At 49.9% G+C, this 14561-nt stretch overlaps 1 protein-coding gene across 1 annotated transcript in view; it reads left to right on the plus strand.

The window, feature by feature from the left end:
* The window catches only part of LOXL2 (lysyl oxidase like 2), an 82170-nt gene that overhangs the window by 57501 nt on the left and 10108 nt on the right, over positions 1–14561 (plus strand). The window contains 5 exon segments of the mRNA XM_063175350.1: positions 734–917; positions 5895–6046; positions 7704–7871; positions 11441–11606; positions 13105–13348. Coding sequence (XP_063031420.1) covers positions 734–917; positions 5895–6046; positions 7704–7871; positions 11441–11606; positions 13105–13348 — 914 coding nt within the window.

Here is a 14561-nt window from a genome sequence, read left to right on the forward strand (position 1 = left end):
CGAAGGTCTCTTCCAACGCAGTGATTCTGTGATTCTGTGAATTCTGCAAATTCTGTGAATTCTGCGAATTCTGCATTTGTAACAAAGGCCACACTCCAGCTCCACCACACTCCAGGAGCTCAAACACACTCCAGGGAGATCCAACACACTCCTGGGAGCTCCACCACAGCTCCAGGGAGCTCCAACACAGCTCCAGGAGCTCCACCACACTCCAGGGAGCTCCACCACACTCCAGGGAGCTCCACCACACTCCAGGGAGCTCCAACACAGCTCCAGGGAGCTCCAACACAGCTCCTGGGAGCCCTGGGCTCAGGAGAGTTCATCCCTGAACATCCTGAATATAAAAGAGAATCTTTATTTGAAGGCCTTCAAGGAGCAGTTATGGAAAGATATCCACAAAACGCCCCCACAAGGATAAGTACATCTCTACAGGGGGTATAGATAAAAACCCTCTAATTTTATGGATCCCAACACATATTTATAAATATGTGGCCTGCCCAGGGAGGTGGTGGAGTCACCATCCCTGGGTGTGTTTAAAACAAGCCTGGATGTGGCACTGGGTTTAGTTGAGGTGCTGGGGCTGGCTTGGACTTGATGGTCTTGAAGGTCTCTTCCAACGCAGTGATTCTGTGATTCTGTGAATTCTGCAAATTCTGGGAATTCTGTGAATTCTGCATTTGTAACAAAGGCCAAACCCAAAGGGCATCACCCCTCCTGTGTCTGTGTCTTGCAGCAGCCCCTGGTGAGGCTCAAGGGAGGAGCCAACACGGGCGAAGGCCGCGTGGAGGTGCTGAAGAATGGCGAGTGGGGCACGGTGTGCGACGACAACTGGAACCTGGTGTCGGCCAGCGTGGTGTGCCGGGAGCTGGGCTTTGGCAGCGCCAAGGAGGCCATCACGGGGGCCAGGCTGGGCCAAGGTGAGCTCCACCACACTCCAGCACACTCCAGGGAGCTCCACCACACTCCAGGGAGCTCCACCACACTCCAGGGAGCTCCACCACACTCCGGGGAGATCCACCACACTCCAGGGAGATCCACCACACTCCAGGGAGATCCACCACACTCCAGGGAGATCCACCACAGCTCCTGGGAGATCCACCACACTCCAGGAGCTCCAACACAGCTCCTGGGAGCCCTGGGCTCAGGAGAGTTCATCCCCAGACAGCAGACACCAAATTCATCCCCAGACACCAAGTTCATCCCCAAATTCATCCCCAAGCACCAGACACCAAATTCATCCCTAAACACCAAATTCATCCCCAGACACCAAATTCATCCCCAAACACCAAATTCATCCCTAAACGCCAAATTCATCCCCAAACACCAAATTCATCCCCAGACACCAAACACCAAATTCATCCTCAAATTCATCTCCAAGCACCAAATTCATCCCCAAACACAGACACCAAATCCATCCCCAAACACCAGACACCGAATTCATCCACCAAACACCAAATACATCCCCAAATTCATCCCCAAACACCAAACACCAAATTCATCCCCAAACACTGACACCAAATTCATCCCTAAACACCAAATTCATCCCCAGACACCAAATTCATCCCCAAACACCAGACACCAGATTCATTCCCAAACTCCAGACATCAAATTTATCCCCAAACACCAAATTCATCCCCAGACACCAAATTCATCCCCAAACACCAGAGGTATATGTCCAAAAAGGAGACAGAGGAGTCCTGGTACTTTATTCCAATACAGGGAGCAGCCATGGGGATCTCTTCATCCTCCAATAATTTGAGACTCCTTTCAATCCTAATTTCTCCCTCTCATTTCCCATTGGCTGAGGTACTTGAGAGGCACAGACTTCCCAAATCCCCTAATCCAGACCCCCTTCTAATCTATCCCCCTTTGTCTTTTCCTTGTGCCCATCAGTGGAATTCCCATGGAATTTCTGGTTCCTCCCATTGTTTCTTTCATCTCTCAGTATCCAGGTTTATTCATCAGCAGACCCACAGCTTGTTTGTAAAGAAAAATCCCTCATTTCTTTCACCGGTGCCGTGAATTAAGGAATGTCCCAACCCCAAGAACATCCCATAATTCAGGGCACAGTGGATTTTCATCAGGATGCTCAATTTGAGGACCAGGAATTTCTTCTCTAACCTTAATAAGCCTCTTGGGGCCAGACTGGAATTCTGTGACTTAAAAAGATTCCCTGAAAAAAACGCCTGGGGATGATGAGTTTGACCTTTTTCTCAGGCAGCTGCTCCTGAGCAAAAGGTCAAATTCAGCCTCCCAGTAATTAATTCTTAACAACTCATCATTGTTCCAGTAATTAATTTTTCATTATCTCATCTGCAGCTCTGAAATTCCCTTTGAGTTCTCCAGAACCACACCATGATGTAATGCATTACTAGAAGGTTCCTGGCAAAAAATGAGTCCTGGAGTCAGACTTCAAACGCTCCAATTTAAGAGCAGGACAGTAATTTAGCTCATTATAAATAGAAGGGCATTTGAACAGCTCAGAGCCAGGTCTGGGTTTGGATTTCCTGTCTTTGGGAGTTGGTTTAAATCCCAAAAGTGGTCAAAGGTGAATTGAAACCACCTGGTGATTCCCACACCCTGTTCCCAGGGTGGAAATAAAAAAAAAAATTCAAAAAGCACACAAAATTCTTGTTGTGAGAATAAAAAAAATTAAAAGTTTCAATATTTAAACCAAACCCTTGTTGTGAAAATAACCAAAGAAAAACAAACAAACAAACAAAACCAAAACAGAAGACACCATGACCTGGTGAGAATAACCAAAAAAAAGGACGCCAAACCCTTGGGAGAATAACTAAAAAAAAATTACACCAAGCCCTCGTTGTGAAAATAATCACAAAAAAAAGGACACCAAATCCTTTTTGTGAAAGTAACAAAAAAATTTACACCAAAACTTTGTTGTGAGAATAAAGGAATGGGGGAAATTTTGAGACTAAAGGAATGGAGAAAATTTGAGAGTAAAGGTATGGGGAAAAATTTGAGAATAAAGGAATGGGGGGAAATTTGAGAATAAAGGAATGGGGGAAAATTGAGAATAAAGGAATGGGGGAAATTTTGAGACTAAAGGAATGGAGAAAATTTGAGAGTAAAGGTATGGGGAAAAATTTGAGAATAAAGGAATGGGGGAAAATTTGAGAATAAAGGAACGGGGGAAAATTGAGAATAAAGGAATGGGGGAAATTCCTTCAGCTTAGGGAAGGGGACAGAAGGAAAAAACACGTGGGTGTCCCGAGTCTGGGAAGCTTTAAAATTTGACCAAACCCACTGGATTTGCCAAAAACCCTCTTTGTGGCGGGCTGGAATTTGCTGATGTGTTTAAGGGGATGTAGGAAACAGCTCCATCATCCTGGGGCTGCCACGTGAGGGAGGAGAACGTGGAACGCGCTGTCCCACAGCCTGGAATCTCCCTCTGCCTTCCCACACGCTTCCCTTCCCATTTTTTTTTCTTTCCCTTCTCTCATCCATCAGTTCTCCCTGTCAGGAGTGTCCCCTGGGGTGGGTGATGTCCCTCTAGCAGCCACAGGGTCACGTTTTGGTTGGAAAAGGAGATTTTTATTTTCTGGCCGTGGATGCTCAGGGAGCTCCCCAGGCTCTCCACGCCGTGTCCCTGTTTACACTTTATTCTGTTCCAGCTGCACCCCAGGGAATTGGGGTTTTCTGAGGGTGCTTTGAAGGAGCAGCCTCACCATGGGCGTGGGAGGCTGGATTTTGCAGGCTAAATCAGCTCCCAGTTGCTGAACTGGGAGTCCCAGTTCACAGAATTCACAGAATCACAGAATCACTGGGTTGGAAGAGACCTTCAAGATCATCGAGTCCAACCCAGCCCCAACTCTTCAACCAAACCCTGGCACCCAGTGCCACATCCAGGCTGTGTTAAACACACCCAGGGGTGGTGACTCTACCACCTCCCTGGGCAGAACATTCCAGAATTTATTCTATTCTTTATCACTCTTTCCATAAAAAACTTTTTCCTAATATCCAATCTGTGATATTTCCCTTGGCTCAGCTTTGAGACCGTGTCCTCTGGTTCTGTCAGTGCTGCCTGGAGAAGGAAAAAGTTAAGGCAGAGTGGGAGAGCAGTGCCTTCCACAGAACTCAGGGTGTGGGAAAGGATTTATCCACCTTTCATAGACCCACATTAAACAATTCACCCTTATTTCCACAAAAGGAATCACAGAATCACAGAAGTTCAAGGCTGGAAGAGACCTATAAGATCATCAAGTCCAGCCGATGTTCTAACTGTTCAACTAGATCATGGCACCAAGTGCCACATCCAGTCTTTTTTTAAATTTTTTAAAAGGAGGAGACACTGAGCCCAGAGCTCATGGATGTGGTATTTTCAGAGACCTCCATCGAAGGGAGGAGTGATGCATCTGACTCCATGTTTTTAGAAGGCTTATTTATTATTTTATGATCTGTATTATATTAAAGAATACTATACTAAAGAAGAGAGAAAAGATCCAGACAGAAGGCTAAAAGATAATAAAGAAAAACTCGTGACTGCTTCCAGAGTACCAATACAGCCTGGCCATGATTGGTCATTAAATTAAAACAATTCACATGTTGGATAAACAATCTCCAACCATGTTTCAAAGCAGCAAAACACAGGAGAAGCAAATCAGATAATTATTGGTTTAATTTTTTGAGGCTTCTCAGCTTCCCAGGAGGAGAATCTTGGGCAAAGAGATTTTTCAGAAAATATGACAATGACACATGGATGTGTTGATATCCTGGAATTAAACTCCAAGGAGTTGGTGAAGGCAAATGTTGGATGGACAGGCCTAATCCTGGGGTTTTTAGGTATGGGAGGAAATACAATTTTCCTCACATTTCAGCATTTGGCTCCATTTCTGTGCCCCCATCTGCCATAATTTCCCCAAGAAGAGCAGCCCTGCCAGGGTTCTCCGGCTCAGAGAGAGGCTCTGCCCTTGTCCTTTGTCATCTTTGCCACCTTTGCCACCCCACTGGAATGGCTTTGCCAGGCTGGGGATGCTGGCCTGGCTCCCTCCTGCATTCCTGGAGCTTCTCCCTCCAGTTCTGGTCAGGGCTTTGCTCCCCCTCAGCCCTTTGGGGGCTGCAGAATCACTGGGAAGGGCTGCCAGCTCCACATGGGAACCACAAACGGGATTTTAATGAGAGAGAGGCAAAAAAAGGGACAAGATTCCCATTCCCAGGAATGTCCTCCCACCCTGCCCAGCTGTGGTGTGAGGGGTGGACACAGGGCTGGCCAAGCTGCCCAAACCCCATTAGTAAATTGTGGGTGAAATTAAACCCAACACATCCACATCTCTGCCTTGTTGTTCTTTCTAACCAGTTTTGGAAGCAGGAGCTGAGTTTTGCAGGAGGATCTTTTCTGATTGAAGTTTCAATTTTCTGCTGCTGCTTATCCTGAGAAGACCCAAATTATTCCATTTTTCTGCCAGCACCTCGAGCCCGTTCTCTGCAGCTGTTCTCTGCTGTTTCCCTCAGTGCTGGAATCCTCGACCTGCCCCAGATTTCTTTTCCTGACTCCTCATCCACCCTGTGGGTGTTTCATTCACAGCCAACGTGTCAACGTCCCAGTTCTGTGTCAGGAATGTCAGGCCTTGACTGGAAGCAGATTCCAGCACAAAGACCCAGCCAAAAGGTCACAATTTGTGAAGTTTGTAAATTATGAAACAGTGGAAACTTGGTTTTTCCTGGGATTCTTACATGCTTGAGCCGCAGAGAATACTGGAAAGAATTTAACTGTGAAATTATAACAATAACTTCGCAGATTTTTGCTTTAGTTTTACAAAAAATCAGCAGATTTTTTTTCCAAGTTTAGAATGCTGGAGGTCACTGTGGTGTTCACAACCTGCTGGGGTGTTCCCTCACCACACAAAAGGATTTTTTCCCCTGTTTTTTTCCCCAAGGAATGGGTCCCATCCACCTGAACGAGATCGACTGCACGGGCTTTGAGAAGTCGGTCACGGACTGCAAGTTCAACACCGAGTCCCAGGGCTGCAACCACGAGGAGGATGCTGCTGTGAGGTGCAATGTGCCAGCCATGGGCTTCCAGAACCAGGTGAGGAGCTGAGGGACCCAGGTGGGAGGGAATTTTGGGTGGAATTTTAGGCAGGAATCATTTCACCCAAGCCATGAGTATTTAATTCAGGTTTTAACTAAAGAAGGAGGGGAAATGAGGATGAGTGTCCCATTTTCTGTGGGTTTTGGGCTCCCCTGAACTCGTCTCATGTGGTGGTGTGCAGGGGTCCCAGGACGAGGGAAGAGATGAGAATCTTGACTCCATGTTTCAGAAGGCTGATTTATTGTTTTATGATATATATTATATTAAAAGAAAATTATGTATTAAAACTATACTAAAAGAATAGAAGAAAAGATTTCATCAAAAGGCTTGCAAGGAAAGGAATGGAATGATAATAAAATCTCGTGACTGGCCAGAGAGTCCCAAACAGCTGGACTGTGATTGGCCATTAATTAAAAACAACTCCATGAGACCAACCAAAGATGCACCTCTGGCATTCCACAGCAGCAGATAGTTATTGTTTTTAATTAATTAACAACTGGACTGTGATTGGCCATTAATTAAAAACAACCCCATGAGACCAACCAAAGATGCACCTCTGGCATTCCACAGCAGCAGATATTTATTGTTTTTAATTAATTAACAACTGGACTGTGATTGGCCATTAATTAAAAACAACCCCATGAGACCAACCAAAGATGCACCTCTGGCATTCCACAGCAGCAGATAATTATTGTTTTTCTTTTCCTCTGAGGCTTCTCAGCTTCTCAGGAGAAAAATCCTGGCAAAGGTATTTTTCATTAAATATCGTGGCGACAGACTCAGAGTCCTGAAAATGAGGAAGGCCAGGTTGGGAGGGGCTTGGAGAAACCTGGGATGGTGGAAGGTCCCTGCCCATGGTGGAGGGTGGCACTGGATGATTTTTAACCCAATTTTTAACCCTTTCCTACACAACCATTCCATGATTCTGTGCTAACTGCATGAACCAAACACAGATTCCTCTGAGTGCTCCTTCCAAAGGTCTAAAGGAGCAGGGAAGGGAAGATTTCCCAGGGAATTCCTGCTGCTGGTCCAAGCCATTGAACTGCCAGGCTTGGCTGGACCATCCCCTGCCAAAGTGGGAGAAGAGCTGAACTCCCTGAGCTCAAACCCAGAGGAGATTCCCAGTGCTGCTCCATCCCTGGATGGTTCCCCAGTGCCTTCCTTCCCCTTGGGGGACCCCTCCTGATCCCACACAAAGATGGAACACGGTGCTGCACAGCCAGAATGCCCTGAGTCATTTTTCCTATGAAAGATTTGGGAATGTGCTCATCTTTTCCTGACTCCTCATCCACCCTGTGGGTGTTTCATTCACAGCCAATGTGTCAACGTCCCAGTTCTATGTCAGGAATGTCAGGCCTTGACTGGCAGCAGATTCCAGCACAAAGACCCAGCCAAAAGGTCACAATTTGTGAATCCCAATGTGGTCAATGCCCACAGCTCTTCTTTTTGCCAGTCAGAGTGGGAGGGAAATCCCTCACCGGGGTTTCTCCAGCTCCGTGTTAAAGGGGGAGTTTTCTGCCTTGCAGCACCCAGGCCACTTCCAGCTGGGGACATCCAATGATTTCCAAATTTTTGAGGGAACAAAATCTTCTTCCCCACCTGTTTCCCCTTCCTTTGGAAGTTTTCAGTGGATTGAGGGGTTTCTGTCCTGCAGCTTCGCCTGAGCGGGGGCCGCAACCCCTACGAGGGGCGCGTGGAGGTGCTGGCCGAGCGCAACGGGACCCTGAGGTGGGGCACAGTCTGCAGCCACAACTGGGGCACCGTGGAGGCCATGGTGGTGTGCAGGCAGCTGGGGCTGGGATTCGCCAGCCACGCCTTCCAGGTGAGCCCTGTCCCACCCTAAACCTAACCCTAAACTTAACCCCAACCCTAACCCTAACCCTAACCCTAACCCAGCCACGCCTTCCAGGTGAGCCCTCTCCCACCCTAAACCTAACCCTAAACTTAACCCTAACCCCTAACCCTAACCCTAACCCAGACACAACTTCCAGGTGAGCCCTGTCCCACCTCTAACCCTAACCCTAAATTTAACCCCAACCCTAACCCTAACCCAGCCACACCTTCCAGGTGAGCCCTGTCCCACCCTAAACCTAACCCTAAACTTAACCCCAACCCCAATCCCAACCCAGCCACACCTTCCAGGTGAGACCTGTCCAACCCTAACCCTAACCCTAAACTTAACCCTAACTCCTAATCCTAACCCTAACCTAGCCACGCCTTCCAGGTGAGCCCTGTCCCACCCTAAATTTAACCCGAACCCCTAACCCTAACCCTAACCCAGCCACACCTTCCAGGTGAGCCCTGTCCCACTCCTAACCCTAACCCTAACCCTAACACTAACCCCAACTGTAACCCTAACCTTAACACTAACCCTAAACTTAACCCTAACCATAACTCTAACCCTAACCCCAACCCTAACCTTAACCCCAACCCTAATCTTAACCCTAACCCAGCCCCTGCCTGGGCCTCACATCTGGATGGGTGGGCTGGGGGTGCTGGAGGAGGAGGAGGAGGAGGAGGAGGAGCAGGAAGGGTCGTTCCAAAAGGAGATCCAAGGTTGGAGCTGGAAAGACCCCAAGAATAAAATCTCCTTGTACAACACCTACATGGAGGTAGGGACTTGGAGTAGATGGAGCTGTGGAGGATAAAAAGTGAGGGAACTTCATCAGGAGCTGGAATGATGGGATAAGGGGGAATGGCTTCCTCCTGCCAGAGGGCAGGGTTGGATGGAATACTGGGAATAAATTCTGCCCTGGCTCTGTGGTGAGGAATTCCCAGAGGAGCTGTGATTGTCCCATCCCTGGAAGTGTCCAAGGCCAGGCTGGAGCAACCTGAGATAGTGGGAGATGTCCCTGCCCGGGTGGGACTGGATGAGTTTTAAGATTTTTAAGGATTTGGTGATAAACATTCTGCTTCCCTGAGTTCTCTGTTGTTTTCTCACAGCTCAGGTTTCCTGACATCCACCAATCCCTCCTTGGGCTGGTGGCTGCATGCAGGTTCTTGTCCCTCCCTGAAATGCAGAGGTCAGGTTCAAACTGGGGTCAGGTCTCCTGAAAAAATGGGATTTTGCCCCTGGAGTTGCTCCAGTGCAGCTCCATGAATTATTGGTATTCCCTGCTCCTCCCTGCTGCTTCTGCATGGCCAGGAGTGACCCCTCAGTCCTGCCCCACCCTGGGAGTGACCCCTCAGTCCTGCCCCACCCAGCTTGGAGCACCCTGGGATAGTGGAAGGTGTCCCTGCCCACGGCAGGGGTGGAATGGGATAGGATGGGATTTAAGGTCCATATTCCCATATGGTGAATTGTTCCCCCCCAGGCTTTTCCTGCTCAAACTCAGAGTAGGATTAGATTGGATATTCAGGACAAATCCTTCCCTGGGAGGCTGGGGAGGGGCTGGAATGGATTCTCTACAGAAGCTGTGGCTGCCCCATCCCTGGAAATGTTCAAGGTCAGATTGGACAGGGCTTGGAGCACGCTGGGATAGTGGGAGGTGTCCCTGCCCAGGTGGGACTGGATGAGATTTAAGATATTTAAGGATTTCGTGATAATCCCAAATTATTTGGATTATTAATGCTTCCCTGAGTTCTCTGTTGTTTGCTCACAGCTCAGGTTTCCTGACATTCACCAATCCCTACGTGGGCTGGTGGCTGCATGCAGGTTCTTGTCCCTCCCTGAAATGCAGAGGTCAGGTTTAAACTGGGGTCAGGTCTCCTGAAAAAAATGGGATTTTGCTCCTGGAGCTGCTCTGGTGCAGCCCTGGATGCAGCTCCATGAATTGTTGGTATTCCCTGCTCCTCCCTGCTTCTGCATGGCCAGGAATGGCACCTCAGTTCTGCCCCACCCCTGGGAGTGTCCCAGGCCAGACTGGACAGGGCTTGGAGCAAGCCGGGCTGGTGGAAAGTGTCCCTGCCCATGGGATGAGCAATCCAAACCATTCCATGACCTCTGCCACCCTGGGCTCACGGACAGATCCCAGCCATTCTCCACGGCCAGGGAGGGATCTGCAGGTCCTCAGGGGACGCTCAGGGCTGGGACACCCAGCAGGAAGGAGGCTGGAGCTGCCCATGTGCTGCTGGGGCCATTCCCTGCTCCAACTCCTTCCTCCAGCTGATTTCCCCCGTCAAACCCCGGGAGCTGAGGATCTCCACATCCCTGAGCGTGGCCTTTCCGACTGCCCGCCTCTGTTGACACAGCCCTGGGAGTCCAGCGAGGAAAAGGCATTTTTTCCCTGAGCTGAGGCTGCTGGAATTTGGAACAGAAAAGGCTCTTATGCTGCCCCAGCTCTGGAGCATAAAGCCCCAGTGTGCAGAACAGGGCAGCCCTGTGTGCTCCCAGCCTTCCCAAACAGCCGGGGGCAACGGGAGCCGGGGGACACCGGGGGTTTCTTTTCCTGGAAATTGCTCCCAGCTCGGGCACGGACAGATCTCGGAGGGTTTTTTTTAGATTCTCTCTCCCCTCCCCTTCTCCCACGTTCTGGGGTTTGGGAGTTGATGTTGTGTCATTCCCGTGAGTTTGATGAAACTGGAGGATGAGGAGAGGAGAGGGAGTTTCATCAGGAACTGGAATGGTGGGACAAGGGGGAATGGCTTCCCACTGGCAGAGGACTGAGTTAGATGGGATATTGGGAATGAATTCTTCCCTACCAGAGGACAGTTAGATGGGATATTGGGAATAAATTCTTCACTGACAAAGGACAGAGTGAGATGGGATATTGGGAATAAATTCTTCACTGACAAAGGACAGAGTTAGATGGGAAATTGGGAATAAATTCCCCACTGCCAGAGGAAAGAGTGAGATGGGATATTGAGAATAAATTCCCCATTGCCAGAGGACAGAGTTAGATGGGATATTGGGAATGAATTCTTCACTTTCAGAGGACAGAGTTAGATGGGATATTTGGAATGAATTCTTCACTTTCAGAGGACAGAATTAGATGGGATATGGGAATAAATTCCCCGCTGCCAGAGGACAGAGTTAGATGGGATATTGGGAATTAATTCTTCCCTGCCAGAGGACAGAGTGAGATGGGATATTGAGAATAAATTCTCCCCTGGAACAGCGGTGAGGTCCTGGTATGAAATTCCCAGAGAAGTTGTGGCTATCCCTGGAAGTGTCCAAAACCAGGTTTAAACCACCTGGGATAGTGAAAGGTGTCCTTCTCTATGGCATGGGGTGGGACTGGATGGGATTCAAGGTTTTTAAGGATTTGGTGACAAAACTTCAGCTTCCCCGAGTCCCCTGTTCCAGCATCCTTTGTTGGATTATGTGGGGTCTTGCCCTGATCTTCCCTGGTGGAGAATCCCCATTTTAGGCAGGTAAATATCCCCCTAAGAGCCACTAAACCCCAAACAATGTGTGAAACACCATTTCCTGCCATTTTTTTTTTTGCCCAGGAAACGTGGTACTGGCACGGGGACGTCAGCGCCGACGACGTGGTGATGAGCGGGGTGAAGTGCTCGGGGACGGAGATGTCGCTGTCGCACTGCCGGCACGACGGGGCCCACGTGTCCTGCCCCAGGGGAGGGGGGCGCTTCGGGGCCGGCGTGTCCTGCTCCGAGAGTGAGTGACCCGGGGTGTGCCCACCGGGCCAGGGGATGTGCAGGGGGAACGCGGGAACTGGATATGCCAAAACAACACGGAGTTGTAACTCCCTGAACCTGAGAGGTTCTGGCTGGGGCTGCTCCATCGCTGGGAGTGTCCAAGGCAGCTTGGAGAGAGCTGGGATTGTGGGAGGTGTCGCTGCCCATGGTGGGGTGGGATGGGATGGGATCCATGGGGCAGGATGGGATGGGATGGGATCCATGAGATGGGATGGGATGGGATTCATGGGGCAGGATGGGATGGGGTGGGATCCATGAGATGGGATGAGATTCATGGGATGGGATCCATGGGATGGGATTCATGGGGTGGGATGGGATGGGATGGGATCCATGGGATGGGATCCATGGGATGGGATAGGATCCATGGGATGGGATGGGATCCGTGGAATGGGATGGGATTCATGGGGCAGGATGGGATGGGATGGGATCCATGAGATGGGATGGGATTCATGGGATGGGATTCATGGGATAAGATCCATGGGATGGGATGCGATCCGTGGAATGGGATCCCTGGGATGAGGTCCATGGGATGGAATGGGATGGGATGGGATCCATTGGATGAGATCCATGGGATCCATGGGATGGGATTCATGGGATCCATGGGATGGGATCCATGGGATGGGATTCATGGGATCCATGGGATGGGTTGGGACAGGACGAGACGGGATGGGACAGCACAGCACGACACAGCATGGCATGGCATGGCATGGCATGGCATGGCATGGCATGGCATGGCATGGCATGGCATGGCATGGCATGGCATGGCATGGCATGAGATTTAAGGTCAACTACTCCCATATGGTCAATGGTTCCACCCCAGGCTTTTCCTACTCAAACTCAAGAGTGGGATTCATTTGGATATTCAGGAGAAATTGTTCTTTTTGGGAGTGGTGAGGGAACTTCTGGCTGGCTGGGTGCTGCACTGGGCCCGTGGGGACAAGTCCAGGCCTGCAGGAGCTCTGGTGGTGCTGGGATGGAGCTGCCCCCCATAACAGGGGCTGCTCCTCAGGTTTCCCTCTGTGGAGAAGCTTTGAGGCGATGGTGAAGGAAAGGAGTCGGTTCTGATGGAGGGTTTGGACCCAGAGCTTTATTCTGGCCCACAGGCCTCTGAATGCAGCACCAGCTCCAACAGAACTCCCTGAGCCCGTGGTTGCTGCTCCTTTGAACCCCGGGGAGAGGGGCAGGGAAGGGGCAGGGAGCCACCAGGCAGGGACAGGATGGGAGGGACAAAGGGACAAAGGACACCTGGATGGCCCAATGCCCCCAGGGGTAGAGGGCATCCAGGATTGACAGACAGTGATTGTCAGGGGTCAGGGAAGGGAAGGGAGAGGTGACTGAAACACCTGGGAGGGCATCTTCAGGAGAGGGACCTGAGGTTCTGGGGTAAACCTTGAAATCACACCGCAACACTTTGGGGGTGATTTTATTTCATTTACCCCACCCATTGCTCACCGCAGCCGCCCCTGACCTGGTGCTGAACGCGGAGCTGGTGGAGCAGACGGCCTACCTGGAGGACAGGCCCATGTTCCTGCTGCAGTGTGCCCTGGAGGAGAACTGCCTGGCCAGCTCGGCCCACAACACCTCGCTGACCTCGGGCTACCGGCGCCTGCTGCGCTTCAGCTCCCAGATCCACAACAACGGCCAGTCCGACTTCAGGCCCAAGAACGGCCGCCACGCCTGGGTGTGGCACGACTGCCACCGGTGGGTGCCACACCCGGGCTCCCTGCCACCCCCTGGGGCTCCCTGCCACCCCCAGCCCCTCCTGCTGCCATGGGGAAGTCTTGTCCCAGCTTTGTTCCAGTTTTTTTCCTGGTTTTGTCCCAGTTTTGTCACAGTTTTTTCCAGTTTTGTCCCGATTTTGTCACAGTTTTGTCCTGGTTTTGTCCCAGTGTTGTCCCAGCTTTGTCCCGGTTTTTCCCAGCTTTGTCCCGGTTTTATCCCAGTTTCGTCCCCGTTTTTCCCAGTTTCATCGCGGTTTTGTCCTGGTTTTGTCCCAATTTTGTCCTGGTTTTATCCCAGTTTCATCCCAGTTTTGTCCCACTTTTTCCCAGTTTCATCCCGGTTTTGTTCCACTTTTTTCTCAGTTTCGTCCCAGCTTTGTCCTGGCTTTGTCCCAGTTTTGTCCCAGTTTTGTCCCAGGTTTGTCCCAGTTTTGTCCTGATTTTGTCCTGTCCTGCTTAAAAACCTTAACCTTAAACCTTAAACACCAGAGTGGTAAATCTTAAATCTTAGATTTCTTTATAATCTTCCCAAAGAGCTGAGATGTGCAGGTAGCACTGAAAAAGGGGAAACTTGGAGCAATTTTGGACACGGTGGAAGGGAGGTGGGATGGGAAAGGGTGAGGGAGAGGCCAGGAGCCATCTGTGCTCCAAACTGGAACCAGTTTAGATGGACAGGGATGAACTCAATCCCTCTTCAATCTTTCCAGTCTGTGAACAGCAGAGTGTAAACAGCCCAGGGAGTGACTCAGGCATAGCTCAGAATCTGAGTCAGAGAAGTTCAAACTCGCATCAAATTCATTGATTTGAGCCAAATCTGCCTCAAAACCTCAGCCTGGCCTTGGCCTTGGGCCTCTGCTCTGCCTCCTGCCCTGGGAGCTCCTGTTTGGATGTGGAAGTAGAATAAAAATGGGAAAGACCCCAAGCAGGGAGTGAAAAATGATTTCATTTTTCATTCTGGCAGATGGCAATTTCTGGATTGTTTTGGGTTTTTTTTAGAGAGGGGAAACGCAGGAAAAATTTCCTCCCCTTCCCCCTTTGCTCATGCCCATCTGTAAATCCATGAGCAATGGTGGTGATTGGAAGTGTTTCAGCCTTGATTATTTTTACAGCTGGAAAGGAGTGGATTTATGCCCGTTTTTCTCCTTTTCTTCTTTTTTTTTTTAATCTTAAGCAACTGGTTCTGAGTTAGGTCC

Source organism: Melospiza melodia, chromosome 23 (genome assembly GCF_035770615.1).
Source record: "Melospiza melodia melodia isolate bMelMel2 chromosome 23, bMelMel2.pri, whole genome shotgun sequence".
In the NCBI taxonomy this organism is placed as follows: domain Eukaryota; kingdom Metazoa; phylum Chordata; class Aves; order Passeriformes; family Passerellidae; genus Melospiza; species Melospiza melodia.